Source organism: Varanus komodoensis, unplaced genomic scaffold (assembly GCF_004798865.1).
Source record: "Varanus komodoensis strain SLA01 unplaced genomic scaffold, ASM479886v1 scaffold21, whole genome shotgun sequence".
In the NCBI taxonomy this organism is placed as follows: domain Eukaryota; kingdom Metazoa; phylum Chordata; class Lepidosauria; order Squamata; family Varanidae; genus Varanus; species Varanus komodoensis.
This window is the reverse complement of record NW_025335589.1, coordinates 14,486,103-14,513,846: the sequence shown is the minus strand read 5'-3', so window position 1 is coordinate 14,513,846 and position 27,744 is coordinate 14,486,103. Positions and strand designations below refer to the sequence as shown.

General features: G+C 38.6%; 1 protein-coding gene across 2 annotated transcripts in view; it reads left to right on the top strand.

Annotated features, from left to right (window-relative positions):
* The window catches only part of SPOCK3 (SPARC (osteonectin), cwcv and kazal like domains proteoglycan 3), a 139,703-nt gene that overhangs the window by 100,172 nt on the left and 11,787 nt on the right, over window positions 1-27,744 (top strand). For both annotated transcript variants that reach the window (XM_044430801.1, XM_044430802.1), the window contains one exon: window positions 26,186-26,302. In XM_044430801.1, the coding sequence (XP_044286736.1) occupies window positions 26,186-26,302 (117 nt within the window). The remainder of the gene's footprint in view (window positions 1-26,185; window positions 26,303-27,744) is intronic.

Below are 27,744 nucleotides of genomic sequence, written 5' to 3'. Positions count from 1 at the left end.
ATAAATAATTTCAAATATATCAAAAGCAGCTAGAAAATGGAATTAAAGGTGCAGTATTCAGGGGTGGGGGTGGGATGTAGAGATTGCAGAGAAGCTGATTGAATTATTTTCATCAGTATTCACAGCTGAGGATGCAGTGCATATACCTGCGTCTCAGCTTATGTATTTTGGAAGAGAATCTGAGGAAGTAAGGCAGATAGTAGTAACAAAGAAGTTCTCAACCTTATTAACAGTCTGAAGGTCAGCAAATAACCCTGTCCAGACGGCATCCATCCTAGAGTCCTTAAAGAATTAAAACATGAAATTGCTATTTCTTAACGAAATATTTAATATGTTCCTAAAAACAGATCTTATACCAGAGGATTGGAGAATGGCCAATGTAATACCAGTTCCTAAAAGGGATCCAGGGGAGATCTGGAAAATTACAGGGCAGTTAGCTTAACATCTGTTCTGGGTAAACTGCTTGAAAGCATAATTAAAAATAGAATGAGTAAGCACATAAATGGGCAAACCTTAATGAGAAAAAGTTAACACAGCTTCTGCAAGGGGAAGGCTCATCTCACTAAGCCAGTGGTGGCAAACCTATGGCATGCATGCCACAGTGGGCATGCAGAGCTCTCTCTGTCAGCGCGCGAGCCAAGTCGCCTCAGCATTGCTACACCAGGAGAGCATAGGATAACAGTGCACATAGGGTTTTCTGCGGTGGCGCCCCATCTGTGGAATGTGCTCCCCAGAGAGGTCTGCCTGGCGCCGTTGTTATTTGTTTTTTGGTGCCAGTCCAAGGCCTTTTTATTCAAACAGTATTTTAATAATCTTTAATATTTATAGTTTTAATTATGCAGCCAGTGTGTTTCCAAGTTTAATTGTAATTGTAATTCTATTTGTTTATTTGTTATTGTGAGCCGTCCCGAGGCTGTGTAGCAATGGGGATGGCATATAAAAACTTTAAATAGATAGATAGATAGATAGATAGATAGATAGATAGATAGATAGATAGGGACCATGCACATTCTTGGAAAAGAGTAGTGGCGCCAGCCAATGATGTTACAAGCCGCGACTCATTACCTGCGACTCATCCAAGTTTTCGCATGGCCAGTCAGTGCACTGCCGGGGGGGGGGGGGGGGGGGAGAGAGAGAGAGAGAGAGAGAGAGAGAGAGAGAGAGATTTGGTTGGACTAGCTGTGAGTTGTTTTTTCTAAACTAAAACTTCAGCGTTCAGGTTTTATTGCAGTGTTGGCACTTTGCAATAAATAAGTGGGTTTTGGGTTGCAGTTTGGGCAGTCGGTCTCAAAAAGGTTTGCCATCACTGGGTTAGAGATAGAAAAACAAGGTGTCCTGGCGTGATTTTGATGTTTGGAATGTGTTTAGAATGGGCAGTATTGATGTGCAGTGCAGAAAAAACTACTCAAGGGAGGGTTTTTCAAAATCGCCCTATTTTCAGTGGAGTTTTACTCCTACATTAGGGTTAGGGGTGTGCACCAGGGTAGGGTTAGGGTTAGAAAAATGAGGTGTCCTGGCATGATTTTGATGGTTGGAATGTGTTTAGTATGGGCAGAAATGATGAGCTGTGCAGCAAAAGCTATTCAAGGAAGCCATTTTCAAAATCACCCTCTTTTCTATGGTATTTTACCCTTGTATTAGGGTTAGGGGTGTGCACCAGGGTAGGGTTAGGCCAATGGTGGTGAACCTATGGCATATGTGTCACAGCAGGCAAGCATAACCCTCTCTGTCAGCATGCGAGCCATGTTGCCCCAGCATCACCCCAGCAGCTGAACATCGGATAATAGTACACACAGGGGCCATGCACATACTTGGAAAGGAGAAGCGGCACCAGGCGATGACGTCACGAGCCACGACTCATTAGCCACAACTTGTCTGAGCTTTTACATGGCCAGTCAGTGCACTGCCAAGGATATATATATATTTTCACTTGAATTGGCTGTGAGGGTTTTTTTCTAAACTAAAACCTCAGTTTTCAGGTGTTATTGTAGTGTTGGCACTTTGCGATAAATAAATGGTTTTTGAGTTGCAGTTTGGGCACTCGGTCTCTAAAATGTTCGCTATCACTCCACTAAGCTATTGGAGTTCTTTGAGAGTGTCCACAAGCATGTAAACAGGGAAAATCCAGTAGATGTTGTTTACTTGGACTTCCAACAGTCTTTTGACAAAGTCACTCACCAGTGGCTCATGAGCAAACTAAGCAGTCACAGAATAAAAGGGAAGGTCATCTTAATACATCACTAATTGGTTAAAGAACAAAAGACAGTGAGTGGGAAGAAATGGCAATGGAGAGATGTGACCAGTTGGGTCCCTCAGCTTTCTGTATTAGGACCATTCTGTATTCTTTTTAACCTATTTATAAATGATCTAGTATTGGGAGTTAGTAGTGAAATGGCCAAGTTTACCGGTGATACCAATGTAGGCGGGATGGTAAAAACCAGAAGGGATTGTGAAGAACTCCAAAGGGAGCTTGACAAGCTGGGAGAACAGACATCAAAATGGCAAATGCAGTTCAGTATACATGTAAAGTAGGGCATGCTGGGGCAAAAAATTCCAGCTTCAAGTATACACTGATGAGATCTGGGCTAGCGGTGCCTGAGCAAGAAAGGGATCTTGGTGTAGTGATGGACACCTCAATGAAAAACCAGTGCATGGTTGCTGTGAAAAGGGCAAACTCTATGCTAGGCATAATCAAGAATGGAATAGAAAACAGAACTGCCAAGATTCTATTCCCCTTATACAAATCTTGGTATGACCATAGGTTCAATATTGTGTCCAGTTCTAGTAATCTCACCCAAATAAGGACATTGTTCATTTCAATAAATGAAAAAAGTACAGAAAGGGCACTGAAAATGATCAAAGGGCAGGATCTTCTCCACGCTGAGGAGCAACTCCAATAACTGGGTCTCTTGAGCTTAGAAAAAAAGGCTAGTAAGGGGAGAGATGATAGAGATGTTTAAAATTATTCATGAAGTGGAGAAAATGGAGAAGGAGACATTTTGCTTCCTCTCCCAAAACACCTGAACCTGGGGTAATCCAAGCTGATTGGTGGAAGGTTTAGAACAAACAAGAGGAATTATTTCTTCACACAACATATAGCTGAACTATGGAATTCGTTGTCACATAGTGATAGCTACCAATCTGGATGGCTTTAAAAAGGGATTGGAAGAATCATGCAAGAAGAAGCAGTCAGTGGGCACCTTCAGGCCATGGCTGTGGGCAGCAAGCAGCAAGAGGACGCCCACAGGCACCAAGCCATGAACCGCAAAATAAACTCAAAGAGCTACATGCAGCTCCTGAGCCTTGGTTTGACTGCCACAGAAGGAAAACAGAGAGGCAGAGAACCTTTAGCAGGGAGCTCCAAAGCCTGGGAGTGGCCACTGAGAAGAATCTCCCTTGCACACCAACAAAATGCATCTCCAATGATGATGGATCATCCCCAAAGGATCATCCCCAAAGATCTTAATACCTGTGCAGGTTTGTATGCAAGCAAACAGGCTTTTAGATAGCCAGATCCCTAGAATGATGGCCTATCACACAACTAAACTAAACTAAACTAAACTAAACTAAACTAAACTAAACTAAACTAAACGAGTCGTAAGAATTGACTGAATATACATGTTTTATATAGCAGGTTGTACACATGGTGGGGAGGAATTAAAATTAGTCAGGGAGCATGAAATTCCACAAAAGGTCTCTGTACATTCAGCAGTAAGGTCTTGAAGCAGAGTTCTAAGGTTTTGAAGGGTAGTTGTATATCTAGGGAATACATGGATTTAGTTAAATAGATCCCATCTGTGTTTTCATAGATTGTTGGATATCTTTTTTTCTGCCATATGCTCATTGATGAAATTGGACTTTTTAAGGGATGTAAAATTCATTCCACTTTTGCTAATGTGCATTAATGCTCATTTGCATATTAGCCTAAGTGTGTATTAGTTCAAGTGCAAATTTTCACAAATGCCTAAAGTAAAAAAATTTTTCTGGGTGGTTTACAATTGCATAAAAAAACATTTAAAATAGCATATAAAATGCAGATTAAAAAAATACAATAGAAACTTCAGAAGGCAAATTTGAAGGCTATACTACAAATTAAATCACAAGCTTGTTAAACAACTGACATAATTCCCAAATAGAATATTGAAACTAATTAAATACCCTGTCACAGATGACACTCTTAATCTGATGCTGAAATGACATTGGAGTTGTCATCAGGCAAGCCTAATTGAGGACCTTGTTCCCAGCTGGTGGGGAGGGACATTGATTTCCTTCTCCTTTCTGCCACCAACTGAGCCTCCCTTGGAGGTAGCAATGAGAATCTGACTTCATATCTTGATCATAGTGTCCAGGTATATTGCATATATCATATTTCTTCAACACCCTTACTTCAAACCGGGCTGCTAAATGCTCCTTTAGAGGAGCCAATCATATGAGCAATGTTGGGGTGTATTCCTCCACTCCCACCACACTTTTTAACCTCCACATGAGCTGGTTTACTGCCTGTATAAGGCTACAGTGTGTGACATTTCCAGAAATTACAAACACGTGGACCAAGCATTAGTTACTTTGTGATGGTTAGCAGTGGTTGAAATGAGAAAAAGGAGAAGATTGTGCTATTTTGTATTACACAAGTATGACTAAAACATATCAGTTATAACTTTCCTATATCTCCATATCACTCAGGCCATGTTTGACTTTGATTGACTGAACTATCTACAGATGTAAAGTCATTGTTTAACTGTAGGCTAGTGTGTGATAATCTAGGCAAACTAATCCTGGCATTAACTTTAAATAGGGCTACTCAAATACTCAGTTCAGGAATGTTTCAGTGTCTTGCAAATTTGAAATTATGATTAACACCTAGTACACCCTTAACTAGAGATAGGAAAGACATTTGTTTGGTTTGCAAGTTAGTACTAACTGACCTGATTTATGCTTCCTGAACAAATACTCAATTATCCTTCAGTTTTGATGATGCAATTCTCCAGTTTAAATATCCAGATGAAACACATCAATAGAAATGCTTACCAGTGTTAAAGGATGCACTTTCATATGTATTACTGCTAAGACAGGATGCGCAACATGTATCTCAGAACCTCTGATGACCTTCACTACCACTGAATAGTGAAGGTCATTGCCATTATGAAGAATAGTGAAGAAACTGTCACTGTGGTGGAATCTCTCTCTCTCTCTCTCTCTCTCTCTCTCTCTCTCTCTCTCTCTCTGATAGCCTGGCTTTTTCCTTTTCAAGGAACTCAAACTGGCTTACATAATTCCCCACCTCCTCTGAATCTTATCCTCACAACAACTTCGTGAGGTGGCTTAGTCTGAGAGTCCTTGACTGGTCCAAAATGGCCCACTGAGCGTCATAACTGAGTGGACACTAGAACCCAGATCTCCTGAGTTCCAGTCCCACATTCTTAACCACTACAACACACTGGCATACACCACACAATGAAAAAGTGCAACATTAACAAATGTCAGCAAATTCTTAACAAAACAGTAAGTGGCTCCCCACCAAATTTCAGCAGGAACTACTGCCTGCTTAAAGATTATTTGCTTTGCTTCTGATACTGCAGCAAGGAATGGAGTTCCCAGGGGCTGGGTTGCATTTTTGCCCTGGAGCCCTTGAACTTGTAGAGCCCTGTGCTAATACATACATTGGAAGAAATGGGTATAGCAGTACATATATTAGGTGACTTGTATAAAAGTGCATGCATATAACAATATGTATGAATTTTGGTACAGAGTTTTTGCAAACACACATGCATAAAGACAAATTGATGTGGAAATACAATGGAACAAACTTGTGTTTCAGAAACCTTGAAAGTCTCAGAAAAGTCATTTGGTTATCTTGGTAAGATGCAATGGCATGCCACTGCATGCTTTGGGTCTCTTTCTAATTTGATGAAAATTAGTTTCAGTTAAAATATTTATTTTAATTCAGGTGTTTTTCCATTTAAGAAGAAGAGATGGTATCTGTTTCAAAGGCATTGTTAAGCATATGTTGATTTATGTATATAAGTTAATTCAAAAGTGTTTTGGTGGTGGACATTATGTACAATTTGCTTTTTATTCTTATTTTCTAGTGGTATATAAAGTTTTTTTGAAAGATACTTCCATGCACATTTTAAACATCTGGGGCAAAAAAGTGTCACTGAGAATATGTGTTGGGGCAAATACACAAGCTTAATGCTATTTAATGCTATTCACAATATCCCACTTCCATTTTAATATCATGATGATATCCTTGATCATGGTAGTAATTAATAATTTTTTTATTTCTTAGTGGCCTAACTGACTTTTATCATGTTTTCTGCATGATAATTCTGAAACAGAAAACACTATTGTTTTAATTATGTTTTTCTAAATAAATAAATAAATAAATAAATAGCACTTTTATTGCCTTTGTATTTCTTATGTTAAACATATAATTTTATTAAGGTAGTGGAGCATTCATTCTAACTTATAAATTTGTAATTTAAAACATTATTGCCAACAATACAGAAAAAGTGACATGGCATATAAAATGAAATTGCCTGTGCAATAACGTTTTATTATCACATTGGATAAGAATGTTATTTGCTTGTTTTGCTTTTGTACCTGACACTGAGATTAATCTGTGTACTGCTGTAGGTTGTAGGAATACACAATGCAGCATTAGATACAAATTCCTCCCAGTGTCAGCTCTAGGCTTGGAAGGGCCTTAGGCAAACATCCTCAGTTCTTCAGTGAAAGCCCTTCCTTAGTGAGTTTCCTTTCTTACCACCATCGTCATCAGCTGCTTTCCTCTTATGACTTCCACTTGCTTGCTTGAAAGGCAGGGAACAAGTATGCAACAGAAACTCCTGCTTCTCCTCTTGACCATCACAATTGTCTGTGCTTGACGGAAGGGCAAGTGAACAAGCAGGCTGCAATGCTGAGGAGGAGGAAGAGCAAGGCCAGTGAACTTTTGCTGCTGGGTTTCTACTGGCGTATTTGTGCTCAGCTGGTGCCAAGCATTGCCTACCCTTGATGCCAGCCTTCCATGTGAATGAGGACATGCTGCAACAAAGCCCTGTCCAATCCCTGCAAAATCTTCCCTTATAATCAGGGGAATTTCATGAAATGATTGTTTGTGGAACAGCCCACTTAAGTTAGCATCCCCAGTTCCTTCCTACCACTAGTTAGGTCTTTACTGTTGGACTGCACTGAAACAGAGGGATTAGAGAAGCTTTATTGTGGGATTCTGATATAGCTCTGGATAAAATCAATTTGGATGTTCCTCATATCTTATTTTTGCTTCTTTTTAACTTATTTATAATGTGATGCCAGAGAGAAAGCTCAACTAGTGCCCATGTTCCTAGTGCACTGCTTTTATGTACAGGATTTTTCTTCTTTTTTAATATGGGGGTTACTCAAATACAAGACTGTATTCATATAATGGAAAAGGAATTAGATTATTACCACTGAAAGCAAGCAGCAGTGCTTAATGAATGTTTCGTAATAAATACCTTGTTTATTGAAAAATGTCCAGTTTAATATGACGTTAAATATGATAGGCTTAATATGGAAGCTCCCCAAAGTTGGGATTGGTTTTAACATTGCACTGATTTTGGAGATACAGTATAAGTGAGGAAACAAGAACTCTCTTCTTGGGAAAAGTCCTAGTGACCATGCATTCCTACTGCGGTCAATCTAAATTTGCATCCTCTTCTGCTACCCATATATCCATAGACAGATATATCCATAGATGGATAATAATCCACTTTAATACCATTATGGAGGGTGATTTTTTTAAAGTTAATAATTATGAGAGGAGAGGAGAAACAGATATGTAGTACTGAATATTAAACCAAGGGTTTGTTTTTCCATTTTAGGAAATTGAAACATCTGGCTAGTGAATCATTTTTCTTCTCCAGCATGAAAGTTGGCTGTTCCTTTCAAGGAGATTGATAATAATTGTACTAGTACTGAGTATCAAAATATCACACTATATAATTGAGCAAGTATATTATACTGAGTGGGTTTTTGCCCCAAACACTTATTACTGTATCTGAAGAAGTGTGTGTTTTTTTTTCTATGCAAAAACCATCAAGCCACATGAATCACTTTAGAATATGGGCAACCAAGGTTTACAGCAAGGCTGTCTAGATAACAAGAGAAAGAAGAGTGCTAATTTCATAGGAAAAGAGTACAGAACTATCATATCCTTGAGAAAGACTAGCAAGCTAAAGAAAAAAAATGGTCCAGCTTTTCAAAAAGCAAGCCAATTTTCTGTAGTACCTTTAAATGGTTTCCTTGTGTTCTGCCTTTCTCCTTGCTATAAATTACGGTGGCTGTTGTTTGTTGTTTCCCGGTATTTCCATCTGCAAATGTTCTTAAGGCAAACATGTTTTAAGGGAAGAATAATGTCCCCAAATCTGCTTTTTCTTTTACTATTGTTTGAGGACATTATTTCCCAGGTTACTGTTAGTTCTGTACCATTTTCCTTTGATTGCTTGGAGCTATTCCAGACACTCAGGGACCATGTGGTGAGAGAAGAAGCCTGACTAGGTGACCAGGCACCTGCTGCTCTGATGCTAATTATGGCTCTTTTACTTTAAAGCAAACTTTGACTGGACACATCTTCAAACAGAAGAGTGGATTCTACTGCTATTCACTGTAGAGCAAAATTGATATATGAAACTTTCATATGAGCTGCTTATAATAGGACACTTATAAGTTTTCATCCCTAAATTTGCATTAGTTATTTACCTAGGAATTTCAGATCGAGCATGTATACCAAGGAGACAAAGCATCTGCTCTAAAAGCTCTCCACCACCATCCTAAAGACTCTGGGTGTTTTTTCAGAGATTACTCTAGAGACTCTCCATACTTCCCGCAGGGTTGTTTTTTACCTAGATTTAGCAGGGGATAAAAGCTTTTAAGTGGCTCTGTAAGTCTATCGTGTTTGTCAGGAAACTGAATTATGTTTACCTTTCCAACAGTTGAAAGTGTTGATCATTCCTGGTAGTATTACACCTTATAAAATATTAAGAGTTTATTTAAAGGAAATCGCAGGGTCACAGTTCATTCTGCCTTCATTCACTCACATTTCTGAAAACAGTATTTCTGCAGATAGATTATAAAAAGTGAATGAAACTCTAACAAAACCCAGGATATATTTGCAAATCTTGTAAAAAACAAAGGAAATAGGTTTATTTTTCCACGTTCTTTCCCTTTGAAGCCAGCAAAACTGAAAACATACAACATGAGAAAGTTTCAAAGAAAACGTGCAGAGGACAGATTTAGCAACATTTCTGCCTTTGAAAAATTTTCTAATGAACAGCAGTTGTATTTGTCAGAACCTATAGATTAGGTAGTTTCCAAATTAGAAGGATCAAACAGTTAAGGTGGCTTTCTAATCCAACTAGCTTTTGCTCTAGAGAAGAGGAGACAACAAAGCTGCTTTCATTTTAATTCAAGCAATCCGATACATTATTTGAATTAATAGAATTCTAGAGTGAGAGTATACTTTAAAAAACATCCCTAGCATTGCATTACATAACTGAATTGGTATTAAAAGTATAACAGCAACCCAGCACTGTGTATGGGAATGATGCTCCCAGCATAGCATTCTCTAAACCTATAATTGTTGTGACCTCCCTATATCACTACCTGGCCAATGAAAAAACATGTACCATATAAATGTATCTTACCCACCATACAATCATTTCTGCTGCCACAAGTCAACTTTACTAGGCTGCCATGGAATGAATGCATAACAAAATAAGCAGTGAGGTCAAAAGTGAATTAGCTACTGAGAATACAGTATTCCATGTAGGAGCATTTCAGTTTCTCAGAAGTTATTTTAATAAATAATTAGATCAGAATGGCTATTCAGTGGATATGAACTGAAACAAAAGATTCATTGCATGTGTACCTCAGAGTAAGAAATAATTCATAAACATAGAAGTTGATGGAATGGAATTGACCTGTTTACCACTAGAGTTATCTGTCAGATTACACTGAACATTCTATTGGAAATAAGATTTCAAGGCACTTAATTAGGGCCTGGAACTTCCTTTTTTTCCCAAGGCCTGCAGTCTACCTGGCACCCCACCTCAGAAAAGTTAAAACATAAAGAATTTTATAAAAAGATGTTTACTGGAGACTTTCAGTTTCATTTTGTTGAAATTTTACAGTTAAAGGGATTATGAAGCAGACTACCACAAATATAGTGATAGCTACTAACTTGGTTATTTTTAAAAGGGGATTAGACAACTTCATGGAGTAAGGCTATCATGGCTATTAGTCATTCAGATGATATACTCAGTATATTATACTGCCTTTACAAAGACACATGGCATGTTCCTGAATGGTGGTAGCTGTGAAATGCAACTGAGGGAATGTATCTTCCCTTAGGCATCCAGTTGGCCAATGTGATAGCAAACCACTGGACTAGATAGACCTTCATTCTTGATCCAGAAAGGTATTCTTTGTAACTGTAGTGTTTCCCTAAATATATAAAGTCACAGCTTTATATAATCAATTATGCTGATGTCTGTACATCTGTATATGAATTGAATCAAATAGTAAAGACAGTCTAGACTTTAACATTTTAATTAATGAATTGGTATTTCAGTCAAGCTTGCGTGTTGAAAATCTACTGGAATTGAACAGAGGCAGAGTCATGATTCAGTGGCAGACCAGTGATAAAACACATACTTTGTATGCAGAAGGCCCCAAGTTCAAGCTCTGGCATCTCCAGGTAGGGCTGGAAAAATTCCTGCGTGAAACTCTGGAGAGCCACTACCAATCAATGTCAACAAAACGAGCTAGATGAACCAGCAGTCTGACTCAGTATAAGGCAGCTTTTTATGTTCCTATATCCACAATTTTTATATTCCCATATCTGCAATGTAGTATTTACATTGGTATAAAGGACACTGCTACAAATTGATTTGTAGTAACTAGGTAGTGGAATTATTTACTGGAATTGAGCATATCACATTTATTTTCATTGGCCAATGCAGTTTGGTACTGGTGGTCGGGGATACTTGCTTGATTTTTCACAATTTGGCCAGATCCTGATCTATAAAATGATTGCCCCAGTTAAAAACCAAACACCAAAAACCAAAGTGAAGTCATGGCTGCAAAATTGTATTGCTTATATGTGTACATCACTCTTCATGAGCAATCATCCTGCTGTTTGGCTCTTATGGGAAGAAAGCAATGCACTCTGTATAGTTACTTTCTTGATTCCAGTAAAGCTTTAGGAGCACCTATGCTTCAGAAAAAGAATGGCTTTATTAACTTGAATTACAGCCACTAGTGCTTTATGTCTAACTATTAACATGTTTGAGCCAAGTAAAAACACTTTTAACTCTGTCTTGGATTGTATGGTGTATATTCATCATATATTGGGAGTATTGTGTTATTTTATTATCATTTTATCAGTATTTTATCATTGTCTTTAATTATAGAAAAAGTTCATTCTTGAAGCAAATGCTTTGTTAAAGGAAATCAAGTAAGGCAAGTGCTTCAATGTAGTGTTTGCTTGCAGAACATTTTTTAAAATGTATTTGTAAAATTGATTTTCAGTTGAAGTTTGTTGGTAAAGTATCCTCTTTATTATTATGACCTATTTCTCTTGGCACCGTCTCAGGTTTTCCCTTCCTACACTGCCACCAGAGGCAGGTGATTACTGTCCAGCATCACAAAAACCATGGGGAAACTGCTCCTTCATTGACCAGTTCTCCCCCATGCAGAATCTTATGTTTAGGAAACCCGTAAGGAGCTCTTTTCCCACTATAATTTAGAATCCCACAAGCTGACCTTTTTACACAGCAAGCAAGTCTATGAGAATACATTTTTTAAAGTGCCTTAAGAGTGAGATGGGCATGAACACTAGATAACAACACAAAATAACAAGTTCATTCATTTAAAGCAAGGGTGTCCAACCCTCAGCGCATGGGCCGCATGTGGCCCTGGATGGCTATGAATGCAGCCCAACATAAAATCGTAAACTTACTTAAAACATAAGAGATTTTTTTTTTTTTGGTAATTTGATTGCACAGTTCTCGAGCATGAACCTCGTAGATGACAATGTCATGTCACATCATGTAAAATAAATGTACATATGCTCTTGCTATTTGTGTGCATGGTGGTAGCAAATATGAAAATTATGCACAGACTTTTTTTTGCTTATCAACTTTTGTTAGCATTTGTTTATTTAATGTGTGGCCCAAGACTATTTTTCTTCTGCCAAGGTGGCCCAGAGAAGTCAAAAGGTGAAACACCCCTGGTTTAAAGGATAATCTGTACATAAGGAATTACTAATGTTTACTCAGGGACTTTCCACAGGACTGTTTAGTGACAATTCATAAGGACTCAGAGATGTTACTAATGCAAACCTTAATACAAGCCTGACTTCTTTTATGTCTAACCATGTTCCTGAAACCCGCCCCAGCCAAATACATTCACAGCCAGGTCCAGCTCTTGGGTACAATCTTCTTCTGATTCCCAAAGATTCTCTTCTTGACTTTTTGGCTGCTTAGACACTTTACTTGTGTTTTTACTGCTTGCTTGTGTAATTGTCAGGATCCAGGTCTCTAGGGGTGACATGCATTCTGAGAAGAGGAAGCAGTGCTGTCAACAGAGGAAACTCCAGATTTGAGCACCACTGCAGAGCTTCCACAGACCCCCTGAGCCTAAGACCCTCGAAACTGGCTTCACCACTCCACCAGCATTCTGCAGGGGCCCATATTCTATGAGCCAATTTACCAATTCTCCAGCCATGAACTATTGGAAAAGTAGAGAAGTGCAAGATGACAGGCCAGAGGCCTGCCCCTGTAAGCCTTTCATTTTGGAAACTGGGACTGAACCTGGAGTTTGTAATCGGACCTTGTAGGAGCAAGATGCTCAGGAGGACCTTTCCTGGGTCCTGCAACTTCCAGCCTACTTTGCCAGTTTCCTGCCTTTGACACTGAGCCCTGAGCTTCCATTCAGTTCAGTAACCTTCCTTTTGGCAAGAGCTCCCTTCTCTAATGCAACCACCTGCTTCGTCTCCGGTCATGTAAGGTTATCCCACAGAGAAGGAGTAGCCTTGTATTCAGAGCTTGGCTATTCACTGCCTCTTCTGGTCCTTCTATAAGTAGTCCTTCTCAGCTGTCTGAATAAGATCAAGTGTAGCACCTTTTCTTATCAGCTTACAATATGATACATATTTATAGACAGCCAGTGTGGTGTGGTGTCAGAATGCTGGACAAGGAAATTGGGAGATCACCTTGTAGTCACCAATATACCATGAAATTCACTGAAGTTTGAGCCAGTCATGAAGTTTGAGCCATGACATTTGAGACAGTCACTCACTCCGAGCCGACCTCACAGGGTTGTTGTGAGAATAAAATGGAGTTATATAAACCACCTTGGGTTCCACACAGGAAGAAAAAATGGGAGATATGCAATGTGGTGGTGGTGTTGACGCTGCTGATGTAACAAGAACACCAACTGGCAGACTTTCTCACTCCTTGGCTATCAGACAGACTAAATGATTTAGCTTAGCTGTCATTTGTCAACTCTTTAATTGTCATTTTCAAACCACTCTTTTCTACTTAGTCAGAGTCTCTAGCCTATCATATTGATTTTACCTTATCCAGGACCCTTTTTACAATATTTAAAGTGATTGTCTGTCTCCTCCTTCAACCACTATGCAGACCTTTGACAGTAACAAAGCAAGGTCTTAGATCTAACATTGGGTAGGACACACAAAGTAAACATTACAGAACAAGAACAGTTTCATTCATGGCATTTCTTCATACATACTGTAACAGGAATGCAATTTCTAATGTTTTGCCACACATTCAAAAAACGAATTAAGAGTGGCTTCTTCTAAACATAAATTATGCTTCTGTATTGTATTTTAAATACAATTCTTCTAGGCCTTCTGCTAATTCTTTTAATTTATAGTGTAGTTTTAACCCTTTGTTTGCTATTTTTATAAAAATATATATTTTAAATGGTTTATATCAATGTGAACTGTCTTGATATTGGGCAGTATAAAATATAATAAAGAAAGGTTTATTGAAGTTGCATGACTAATGGCAGTTCAGGAGAGTTTGGAAAAGAAAAAAGAAAGCAGTAGAATTTGAACTAATTAGAAAAGCTGTTGATATATATAATAATTATTTCTTTTTTTGGAAGCTCTCATAGAGCATGGAAAGATAGGAAGAGAGTCAGTTTTGGGTGTTTCAATACAAACTTGGCTGTATTTGTTTAAAATTTCCTTGGCAACTTTGTCTATTTTGTTCACTTTAGTCTGTTCTGTTTATACTAGTTTTTCCCTTTCTATTCTACATTTTCTTCTATGTATTTGTATATGTTAAGAAAATAAAAATTAAAAAAGGTTTATTGAAGTTGACTATGATATTGTGATCTGATTCTGGCCTTTTACAACATAAAATAGTTTTCACAATATAACTCACAACAGTTATCTGAACCTGTGAACTTAAATTTGTTTCTTATCTTTTTGTTGCAACAAAGGCACAGACTAAAATATGTAACATTTGATTAAACAAGTGTGGTAAAGACCTCAGGTCACTCAGAAAGGCTACAATCCATAGATGGTTTGTTTTATTTTTTAGTAACAACATGCATGGATTTAGTGAGGCCATATGCTACCTGTATGATTACTATAACTTTCTCTATGTAAATAAATCAGTGGTAGTAAATTGTATACTGGAATTCATAACCAAGGTGCATGTATACTTCATTTACTTAGTACCTAAATGCTTGAATAAAAGCAAGTGGGCATGTCTGCTTCCAGCTGCTTGTCCACTCCTTCTGTGATACCAACCCAAGGTTGAAGTATCCATGGCTTTTTTATTGTGACGTCGGGAGCTGGAAGTCTGAGTTGTTGAAGGGGTTGACATCCAAAAGTATAAACCCATGGTTTAACCATGGTTTTACATAGGCTGAACCAGGTTGCTATGATTATTATGAAAAAAAAAATCAAATTATAGGTTCTACTTACCTTTTTCTGTGAGTGGACATTTTGCCAGGGTTATCATTACATGAGCAGCGGTATTGATGCGATATTGTTATATTGTGCTTCTGGAGATAGTTGCATTCCATTTACAAGAGTGCAAAAAGAAGCAGAAACCTGTATAAAATTGCATTGTACAACAATACTTCTAAAGTGTATGGTGCTGTTTGCATGGCAGCTATTTGATTGCTGACAAGCTAACATGGCTGAGAACGAGAAAGGATATTTTCCATATTGCCAAACATCCCTCTGTGAGCATTCATTCTTTCAAGAGTATCTTTACCAGTAATATCAAAATACACTCGGGATATTATAGAAAAAGTTGAAACATTTCTTCATTTCTTCAGGCATCAGTACCTGACAGATTATTTTCTGACTTTTCCTAGCAAAGTGCTGAGGTCATCATTGACAGTTTAATCAGTCTCAGTTTCATGAATCTTGTAAGCAGTACAGAGTAGTGGTTCAGTTATTAGAGAAAATAGATGTTGCTCCTCTAAGATGTGATGGGAAAAAAAGACTCACAGTTGATGACATTTGACAGTTCTTTTCAGCTGAAGGCAAAGGAGCTGATAATCAACACATCCAGTTAGTTCACATACCTTTCATATTTTATGAATAAGAAGCAAATTTATGGCTGCATAGATTACTGCCTGGCATCTCATTGTCCACCTTTTTTCCTTGAAAAAAATCTTTGTAGATTGACACTAAAACAGCTTTGAATAAAAATATTTAGCAGGCAAGCCAATCATTTGTTTTCCAAAATGTAAGAACTATAATGGCTTTACTGTCAATCTTAGTGTTATTTATAGCTGCATCCAGAATCTAGTTAAAGATACAACTATGATTAACATTTCCTGAGGAAATAAGAATTGCATGGTTTATGGGAATGGAGGGTTGGTGTTAATGTAATATAGTATGACCAGCTTTTACTGTTTTAGAGAACGTGGGGACTTTGTTCCTTTTCTTCCATTAGGAGGTGGATTTTGTGGTGAAGGTGGAGGTGCTCATAAAAGAGTGTTTTCCATCTGAAACTCTGGAGAGCTACTCAGATGCCATCTGTGCCTTGTACTTATCCTATCATCACATTAGTTTGTCTTCTGCAAAATTAGAGGGTGGTTTATTTTTTTGACCAATCATGGTAGCTATTTACTGTTGTTGTTTAGTCACAAAGTCATGCCCAACCCATCATGACCCCATGGACAACATTCATCCAGGCAGCTATTTACTGTAAACAGGGTTTTTAAAGAGTGCGCATGGTACTCTCTCAACATCCCAAATTTGCCCACTAATCCAAAAAGTGTTGGGGCACCTGGATTAGGCTTTACTAGTTGTCATACTGGTAGTAGCTTACACCTGTGAGGAAAATAATTTTGGTATTGATTAGCTTAATCATTAAATGTAGCTCTGGCTCACCACCAGCATCCTTAAAGACTGTTGCTCATGTTCTTTATTGGACCTCAAGTATTTTTATTTCTTTTTAAGCTGTGACTAATGATACTGCAAGCATAAAACCTTTCTAATCATAGTTTAGTGCTACATGAACCACCACTTCTTTTCCCTCCCTTCAGTACCTGCCACAGGGGGAGATTACTGATTTGTATTTGAAACTAACTGCAATTTATCATTATCTCCAAAAGAGGTACTGCAGAAAGTTTAAACTACAGTTTCTTCAAAGAAATGAAGATCAGAAATGAAATTTCACCTTGGTTTGTCTCACAGTTTAAACCGTAGATAAAGTGACCAAAGTTTGCCTTCAGACATACAGCAGGTCCCCTGTATCCACTGTCTTGGTTACCTTGGCTTCATTTAACTGAGGTTGATTGTTGGCCCTCCTCATTCACAGGGATTAGAGGTGCAGGACCCCCAAGAAAAGTGGAAAAAACAGGATCATCTCTAGGGAACAACTTAGAATATCTCAGGAAAAAGAAACTGTAAATATCAGCAACTATGCACTCTGTTTGGGGATGCCACACTCAAGTGTTTTGTCTCTCAGTGAGTGCAAAGACTCTAGAGATATTAATGGTTTTTCCTTAGAGATATTTGTAGTTTTTCCATTTTTGCAGCTCCTGTCCTCTGTGTATATGGGTGTCCTGCTGTAGTGAGAAAATATGGTTAATGGAAACCAAAAGTAGACTCATTTATGTAGTACAGACCAAGGGCACCTTCTGTCTTCATCTGATGGGTGCTCCAATCTCAGTGTGCCTGTCAGGTGTAGAGGTAAGCCCATATGTTCCAGTCCAGCTTGAAACTGGATATAGAAGGGGAATGCATATTGGCTTGCTTCTCCTGTGAACCTGATAGAGTTTGTAGAGTCCTTCAAACCCAGGTGGAACTTGGGTAACTCCTCCTTCCCAAGCCAGCTAAGTTTAATAGTTACAGTGCAGCTCAGCAAAATCTGTTTCCACTAAATTCTGATATTTAAAAATGTTGGAAGAATACTTGTTTGTTGATCTTAGAGCAGCTGTGCCTTGACATGTTGAGGTCTTAAATCCAAATAATCTCGTCTAGCTAAAACTTCCATCTTACATTTAGGCTTGATTCACACTGAATTCATTGAAGTTTATGCAGAATCATGAACTCGACTGATCTCTAAGGTAGATTACATCAGTGCACACTACATAGGCCTGCCCTTAAAGAATGTTCAGAGCTGCAGCTTGTGCAAAACGTGGCTTTCAGATTAATACCAGGGACCAGATGTTCTGAACATATAATATCAATTTTGGTCCACTTGCATTGGGCCAAAAATCAAGGTGTTGGTTTTAACCTTCAACACCCTATGTGGCTTGCATGGAACACTTTTCCCAACTGCATTCTTCTAAGACACTATGATCACAATCTGTTTACGGACTCCAAAGGAAGCTCAATTGGTGACAAGAAAGAGAAGGACCTTTTGCAGATTCTTTACTGAGGCCTGTTTGGTGCCAACTTAAATATCTTTTTCTTTACCACAGGGGATTTAACCAGTTTACTATTATATGGGAGCTTCATTAACTGCTCAGAGAGGTTTCATGATTTAAAACCTATAAGGCCATGTGCACTTATACCACAAACATTGTGATTAACCTAATGTGCAATTTGGCTCTAAAGCTAATGATTTAGGTTTCGTGATAGATTCTTGGACAGAGCTCAGATATTGGAAGATATTTTTGTTGGGGATGATTGGAAAAAGTAGCAGTGGCGGAACACTGAGCCAAATGAAACTAGCTCAAAGAAAACACCATGTGTTATAGAAATGATCAGACCTATTGGGGAAATTTTGAAAACATGCATCTCTGTCCTGTTCATGTTTACTCCAGTAAGTCCCACTGAGTTATGTGCAAGGCATGAAAATGACATGCTGGAAGTTATAGGCCCCTTTTCTATCTATCTTGCAGAGGTTATGCCCTTAAACAGGTGATGAAAATGCCTGTGTTTCAGAGTAAGAGTCTGATCTTAGCCATCTCTGTTGAGGCGTAATTTTGGCTGAGTACAGGGTACTGTCTTAGCCGTGCTGTGCAGAAACATTAAGTTCCCCATGAATTGAGTGATGGTGGTGGATATAAGGAATGGTGTTTAAGTTGTACATAAAGACTTTTTAAAAGTATTATCAGTACTGGAAGGAGGGAGGGCAACAGGAAGTTTCATTGTCAAAATGTTTTATGCCAACCCTGATGGTATGCTTAGGTTTGCAGGCTAAGGTTGATGGTTTGCCATCCAAATTTTGTGGTATTTTCAACATCTTTTTCAGAATGTCAAGCACATGTGTGTAAATGTCCATCCACTCGGCGCTGGATGGCAGTATTATAGCAGTGAGTGTGTGTATGGAGGCATACACAGTAGAGCCAGTACAGTGCCAAATATGGATAGAATTTTAGCTGTAGATGTCTCATAAACTAAAGCCATTCCAAGGACAGAAAGAGTTTTAAGACAAGGAATTGAATTTTGTGAAGGAACAGCATAGTCCTGTCCTAGTATATCAGTTATTTGCATTGTCAATCTTGACAAACTTGTGTGGTCCTGATGTCTGAATGAGATGTGTCGTGACAATTGTGTGAAGACAATAAGATCAGATCTCTCTTGTGAATATATAATTTAATTGAAATCATTTTAAATTTTATGATACATTAATCATGGACAGAATGCCTCTATGGAACATTAATTTGAAGCAATAAGAAAAAGCAGCTGTAGCTCCCTGATATATCAGCAGTATTTATATTAATTGTCTCATAACATGGAATAACTGGAGTATAAAACCCATTTGCTTAGTTAAACAGCGAAGACATCAAACTGCTTTTATTTGTAAATCTTAATGGGCATTCTGAAAATCAAAAGCGTTTAAAGGTAACAGATGGCCAGAATACATAGCTGACTTATAAAATGGTAGTATCAATGTACTATCGATACAATGTACAAATGACAAATTTTTGACTTTAAATGAATGGATTGTGCTGTGAATAGCACTTAGAAATTGATTTTTAAACTTGAAAAAGTGCAAACATCATTCAAATGTAAAATAACTTTTGTTTGTTACTGTGTTCATGCCTTTCTGAACCTTAACCAGTGATTGTAGGAGAGGAGAATCTTCTTGGAAACTATTCTGAAGCGGGGTGAGATGTTATTCCACTTTTTTTCAGGCAGGCCTGTAACTGTCCTACGTCTTTACAGGTAGACATAATTGAGTCTGGCCTAGCTATTCCACTTGCTTTTTTGTCCCATGTTAAAACTGTTAAGGGATGTTTCTCCTGTTTCCTTCTTCAGCCTGAGAGAAGAAGGTTGTTGTTGTTGTTGTTGTCTTGTCTGGCAGGAAGTTTTAGGTTGGTTCGATGTCCTCTTCTGACAGTCACACCTTTTCATTTAGTTTGCAAATTGATGCAGCTGCAGTGGGTCTGATTGTCCACCCACAATGACTGCAAGGAGGCATTGTGTTAAAGGAATAATGGTGGAATTGGCCAATACCAGATACAGAAATCTACCAAATACCAGAATATTTTAAGTATGGCCTTGAGCTGATTATTAGGAATCTGAGGTCAATAAAAGGTTTAGAGAGGTTGATTAGAGCATGCTGTTCAACAGAGCTGATGGGCATAGGAAGCAGGAACAAAGGCTGCAAACAAACTCTAAATATACAGGACTAGCCAGAGGCTTACCATGGGTAGAAAATAACATTGGAAGCAACTGACAGAATAGATTTAAAGGAGGAAGTTTCCCCATATTGGCCTCAGGGATGGAAATAATGCTGTGCACTAAAGATGGGGGCACTTGGCTGTTAGATTCACTAAAGAATTGGCTGTTAGATTCACTAAAATGTATTGAAAGGTTGAAACTGCAATGTTAATTAGTGAAATTATCAGTAAGTGATTATGGTATTACTATGTAGTTATACACCACTCCTTTCGGTTCACAGATATGCAGTAGAGGACACATCAGTAACACTGAATGATTTGGGATGTGAAAGGGTGGTTGACTGGCTTTTGCCTCCTGTGATGCTTTGTAATCACCAAGAGTTCTTTCTGAAGAGTGAGGCTTCCTATTTGCTTCTAGTTCTGAACATAAAAATGTTTTGTTATAGCACCAGTAGTAGCTGTCATTTTCTAAAAGTCTTCTTGTAATTTTATTTACTTTATTGTTTATTTAGTTTAGAGACTAGTTGAGTAAGTGGTTAACATAAAATGTAAATACAAAACAGTTAAAAATATTAACAGCAGAGAATAAGCAAAAATTGTCTCAAATATTTAAAACAAAGCAAAAAGAAACAAAAATTCTCTCAAATAAAATAAAAAATGAACAATGAACAAACTGAGCAGCATAATCAGTCTGGGAAGGCATCAGTGAAAAAATATCTAAACTGGTACATGACTATGTTACAGTACCTTATGCATACCAAAGGAAGGACATTCCACAAAGTGGACGAATGACCTGTTTCTGGGCTATCGTCAAGTGGAAATTTGCAATTTGCTATATAACCAATGAGGCCTGATGAGCTTAGTGACTGAAAAGGTTATACTGGGAAAGGGGGTCTGCCAGGCGAACTGGTCCCAATTGGTCAGAGCTTCATGTGCCAGCAACAAAACGTTGACCCTTGTTTGCTAGCTAATTGGAAGCTATTTCAGCAACTTCAGTGTTGACATCATAACCACATGGTCAGATGACCCCATTGCTTCAACACTGCTGTAATATGTCCAGGACCAATGCCAAGGTTAGCCCTACATAAAGTAATCTAAAGAAGAGGTTACCAATGCACAGATTCACATGCCAGGCCATCCCTGTTCAGATAGGGTGGAATTGACATACCAGCCAAGCGTGGTAGCCAGTGCTCATCACAAGGCAAGTCACATGTACTTTTAATGGTGATGATGATGAGCTCCACCACGGATTTACCTGAGGCAATGCAGCCTCATTTACAGCAGGCAATATTTCCAGTTTCCATATGGGAGAAGCACCCAGTATGCTACCCTTACCTTTCAATACTGTCATAATAACCATCCACTGTCCAGTGCCCTCCATATGCGCCCTCCTTCACCTTCCAGCCAATAGTCAAAATACCTAGGAATGCTACTTGTAGTCCGACTTACCTGGCAGGCACCCGCTTAGTGAAAGCTAGCCAAACAGAAATGTTGCAGTACAGAGGTGCATGTGTATAATCACTACTTAAATAGATCATGTTTTCCCAGCTTCTACTTAGGACAGCATGGTTTGATTGAAGATTTCCAGGCAGCAAGTTGTCATGACTGAGTATTCTTCCACTTAAATTCTATGTTCCACTTTGAACATAGAAAGCCACAGGGAAAGGCTAAATTAAAATTCTTGTTGTCATAATTTCATTTAAAACTTATATCCTACTCCTTTCACCAATTACAGATATGCGTCTTTTTAAGCGGGGAAGTCTGAGGTTTTGGAATTGGTGCAATCCTATGTTATTTCTAAGTGGAGAAAGCATAGCTTTGTTTCTCCTGCCATACTGTTAATCATACACATATAATACAATTCTGAGAGTGAATGGTATGCTGCCTAACACTGATAGATTTCTTGCCATTCAATATATTTGCTTGTTTTTAAAACATAGTTATGGAATAAAATTATTTCTATTATATCAGAGGCATTTTTTATCAGGGTACATTCGCAAGCAGCAGAAATGTATTCTTAGAAACATTTAAAGCCTTGTTTATGGAAAATTCTTTGAGAAGTTACTAACAAAACATACTCATTAAGTTCTTTTAAAGGAAATTTATTCAATATCATTGAGGATATCTTTGTTCTCATAAACAACTGATCTTGTAATCCATCATGCTGTTTCAATAACTATTTTAGGCAGTAACTGTTAACACTTTTTTCATTCATGTTCCTTTGATTCAATTGTATCAAAGGGTACAATTAGCTTCTGCACTGAAAATTAAAGTGGTGAAGGAAAATATGCTGATTAGCATTTCCAAAAATTCTGCTTCCAATCAGTAAATTATATCCAAATGCCAACTATTGTAGCATTAACTTTGTGTGAAAACAAATGCAGTCGATTCCACTTTTTATTTCTGTATTAAAAGTTATTTTGAAACATATATGAAGGATACTTTACATTCCTTCATATTTCCATAGTTAAACTAGTTGATTTTTGTAAACCCAGTCAGCTTCTAGCACTTTAAGATGATAGAACCAAATAACCTTTGAGCTGTGGACTTCATTTATTCATACTCATTCTTTTAATGACTGCTAGAATTGATTGTAAGAGCTAGTACGCCTGCAGTAGTATTAGACAAAAGGAAAAGCACTTCTTGGCAGGTTCCTGAGTGGATTCATCTGATTTAATATGCATTTTTTGATTACTGTCTAACCTTCCACAACCTTTACTGTCTGTCTTTTGTCATTAAAGATTCATCTGCCAACCTATTGGGTGAAATAATAGTCTGAATTACCTCATCTTGACCTATTTTAAATCAATGCTGGCCAATATGTAGTATATAATTTGAGTAGCATGCCTTCATGGGAAAAGAGATTTTTCAATTTAAAGAGATAGATAAATGGTGCAATTTATGCACAAGTATAGCTAACTGGTTAGATTAAATCCTTGGTTTGCTACAACCTTGATCTGGCATTCTGGCAGTAGCAAAGCCCAAGAGTTTAATTGAACTATCCAGTATCAGGGGGATTAGCAATCTGCATGGGTGTAATTATGCTGCAGGGATCTGATTGAAGTCTGTTATGTGCCACGATGTAGCTCCCTTGGAATCCTGACAGTTGGAACACAAATGTATTCTAGCTTCAAGTGACCAGGAACGTCTCACAGCAGCAAAGGCCACTGAGCAGGTGCCAGCCATAGGCGACTTCCCAAAAAATTCAACATAACATGTAACACAATTTCCCTCGGTTCACTTTAGATCCAGGTCTAAGCTGATCTGTCAGTCAAACCCACATCTGAGACAAACAGCAGGAAGCTCTGGAGGAAAGGAGCACAGCCAATCCTATCCTCTCTGTCCAGAATTAGCCGAGCTTTTCATGAACTGTGAGGGTCTGAACCTTCAAAGAAATATAGCAGCGCTGCACACATTTCCCTCACTCCAGCCAAGCTGCCCAACTCTCCTGAGCAGCTGGAATCAGTGGAATACCAAATGCAGAAGTGAGCAGCAGAGGTTTGGTTGAAATAGCAAGAAATCTGCAGAGACCTACTGTGCTAAAAGGCTGCTTGACAAGCAAATTAACCAAAGCAAAAGTAAACTTTGCTTCTCAGCAATACAAAGTTGAGTACCACTGTGATGTACTTTTGTCTGTCAGCTACCAAGGGCTAAATGCCATTGTCTGTCAACTGTCCTATGTGCTCAAACAGTAGCTTTCAAATACCGGATGTATGACTCTTTCCACTACATTTCTACCTTTTTGTGATCATGGGACTCAAGCGGCATGCACAGAGTTCCCATTTTGACTCCCATAAAGATACTGATCAACAGGCACAGCTGGAGTCTAGGCACAGCAACCCTTCCCCATCTATGCTCAATTTATGTGCTGCTGCAGTTAGAGTGCCCCTTTGCACATTCCTGTTTCAGAGCTTCTTGCACTCAGCACTGCTTAGCCAAGTGCCATAGAATGAAGGGAATGTAGGCGCCTGGGAGTTGGTGAATATGCTCAGATTATTCCTTTACAGTTTACTGGAAGTTCCTTGAGGCTGAAAAGCAGTTTGTCCAAAAGGAATGTGCTGGCTGAGACACAGCAATGGTCCTGATACAGTTCCATGCAACCAACATTAACACACAGGAAGGTGGGAATACTGGCAGCTCTGGCCATTTTGTTTCTAGTTGAGTTGTCTCCGGGGGCACACCTGTACACAGTTGACAAGCCCTGTAAGATTTTTTTTCTGTTTGCTTTCTCAGACAGGAGAGCAGAGCAAGTGCAAGCAGCACAGAACTTGGAGACAAGCACTGGCGGGTCCTCATTATTTCTTAAATTAAAATGTTTTAGAACTTTAAAGAGGGCTTTTCTTTTTGCACCAATAGTCTGTGGGTATGGGATCATTCATGGGAGTGGGATGTGGGTTTGTTCACTGGACCTTTTTGGAGAATAAGACCTTTCTCCATTGTTCACAACAAAAGAAAAGTTGGTTTCCTTGGGAACTACTATTCAAGAAGATTCAGAGTGCCTTGAGCCAGCACTTTCTGAAGCTCTTCTCTTATTCTCACCTTTCTCACAGTGTAGGATGAGAGAAACAAGCCTCACTGGGAACTAGCACTGCAAGGTTCAGTAAGTGCCTTAGGATAGTGCCCTCACTTTTCCTGCTGTGTGGGAATGACAAAAGCAGGCTGACTCTGGGAGAAGCAGGCTGAGCTGTGGTTTGTGTGTATGTATGAGAGAAATAGAGAGGCAAAGTGTCTGACCAAATGGGTGTGTATGTGAATTTGGAAAGGGGCTAGGAAACTTATGATCGGTTGCTGCTGTGCTCCAAAAGATATCATTGTTATCATTACATGCAGTGGGGTGGATTGTGGCAGATGCTCCCAAAACATGCTGCTCATGCTAACTCCTGAGTAATCTAATCCTACTTGCAAGCAGATATACAGAAGCTAATGCAGGGTTGTACTCTTTCTCACTTCTGAATAGGCATACAGAATTCTGAATGAAGGAAGGACGTGCCAGTGGGTGGATTTTGGTTGTATGAACTTGTTACTTTTCTATGTGGCTATGATCATGTTGTTGTTGTTGTTCTTATTATCCCTTTCTCTTCACACTCAGCTTTATGGGCATGCTCTTGTATCCCCTTTTACAATACCATACCTGCTTTACTATATCAGAGTTAATACAACATATGACTTCAGATTGGGCACACCTGCCACATTCTTAACACATGCATTTATTTCACCCCCAGAGAGCCAGATCAGATTAGAATTAATTGTATTTAGAGATTTGCAAAACCCTTCTAAGGAACTTTGAATAAAAATCTTCTTACCCATAAGCCAGTTGCATATTTCCCCCAAAGGTACCAGTAAATCTCTGCCTATTTCTCCAAGCTGTATCCAGATTATCTCTTAAGAAACAGATACGAATAAAACTATCCAACGTCCAGCAGAAATAAGAGGAATTCCTGCTGGTCTATCACAAGATGAAAGCATAGCACCAGCAATCCAACAATGTGGCAGAGGGGGACTCACATGCAGGGTCAGCTGTACCACTGGGCAAACTGAGGTAGTCTAAGATAAGAGATTTTGACTGTCATGAAAAGGCAACAAAATGTTACTTCTCTATGGTGCAGTCCTATGCATTCTGGAGAAAGCTAAGAGTTGTAGGACTTTTGCCTAGGATTTCATAGGATTGTGCCTTTATTTGTTGTTGCAGTATTTTATTGCAGGAAAGGGAAGAGACTCTTGAGGGATTTTCTGTATCAGACGCCAAAATAGCTTGGCTGGCGTCTTTGCACTTTGATTACAGGGGGGCACCATTCTTTGCTCTGTCTTAGGTAGAAACATGTCCTGTGCCAAGCAAATAGGTGAATTAATTAGAATTCACTTGTAAAGAAAAATATAAGAAGGAGAAGAAGAACCAATAATTATTTTCAAAAGATTTCTATATTTTTAAAAGTGTTGAGTTTTTTATACTGTTAACACTGAAAGAGAAAGAATTCACAAGAAAATTATTGCTGTAGTTAGTTTTCATTTGTTTACAACAAGATTGAATTCATATGCAGCCTTAGAAGATTAAAAAGCTTTTCATTTTGCTTTTCAGTGTGCAGTGACCTGGAGTTCAGAGAGGTTGCAAACAGATTGCGAGATTGGTTCAAGGCTCTTCATGAAAGTGGAATTCAAAAGAGAACTAGAACTGTACAAAGACCTGAAAGAAGTAGTAAGCATTTACAACTTTTGATATTTCTTTGAGATAGTCTATATGAAGTTTGCTATTTTTAAAATGAATGTTACTTTTTTCTTGTGATTCTGAAACTGAGCTTTTTAGCCATTTCCTGTAGGAACATCAGCATGCCTTCCAGAAGTTAATTTACTCTGGCTTTCCCCAAGAAATAAAACTTATAACAATCTCATAAGACTTTCAGAAATGTTCAGTTAGTACAGTACACTTGAGTGCAGGTTTTGTATGGTCTGTCACTGATGAGGCTATTGTTAGCCTGGTTCAGCCTCTAATATAGAAGAAATTACTGAGAGAGCCTGACGATCATTCACATTGTAAAGGAAGTATAATAAAGAATTGCATCCAACATTCAATACATGGGCTTCTACTCATGTAATGAAACTTTACCTTTCCTTCTTTCTACCTGCAGCCTTGATACTCCCACAAATCATCCAGAGTTTGCTAACCATTGAGAATAGCTTTTGGTGGAGCATTGGGAGTATCAGGGAGATAGGAAATAAATTCCTAGAATTTTATGGCGAGTAGTGACTTCTAACACTTAGTAAATGCTTCTACAATAGCAAAGAAACACAGAGAATAATACCTTGTATGAAATGAACAGTCCTGCTCCAAAGAGTAAATAACCACGTGAAAATAATCTGTAAAATCTTAACAAGGTAAATTTTATATGCTTGAAACTGTGACGATCAAGTGTAGGAGGCCAGGTAATGCTAGGGAATGCCTCATCTCTGGGTCTGGGAAAACAAATTCAGTCTGAACTGCCTGGAAGCTCCTGTTTTATTTCCCCCCTCTTGGTGGGAGGCAGATAGGAGACTTTTTCCCAATTGCAAGAGCAACCAGCAAGAGCATAGGAAAAGGAGAGAAGCAGAAATGAAAGAGGGTCAGGGAAGGAAGCTCAGAGGTGAGAAAGAAGCTCCATGAGGGCCTCAGCAACCTCCACTGTATCAGTACCAGCAGGGAAAGAAGCCTTCCCCAGCATGTTGCTCTGCCTCAACCAATAAGAGAGAGGCTTCCCATCTTCTCAGATGCCTGGGGGCTTTTCTGTACCAACAAGTTGTTCCACTTGTCTTGGAGAGAATTCAGAATTGATATTTGCTGGAGTTCAGGAGGATTCTCAAGTGCAGATTCTTCAAACACAACATCTAAAGACCCTTCAAAGCACCTGAAAACTCTTGTAGCTATTCATCATCTACTGCAGATCAAGGCCATGGCGAAGGTCTCAGAGACTAGAATAATGTCCTCTCAATCTTCTTCACTGTCCTGAAGTGGAACAGTGAGGCTTGTCCCAACTTATATCTGAAAAGGGTGAGTTGCTGCCTCAAGAAGCGGAAATTCAGGATGAGCCCCTCAGATCCTTAATGGAATTTAAATTCTTTATACAGCAGTGAGTTTGTTTTCCACAAGTGAAGGAGCCCAGCAAA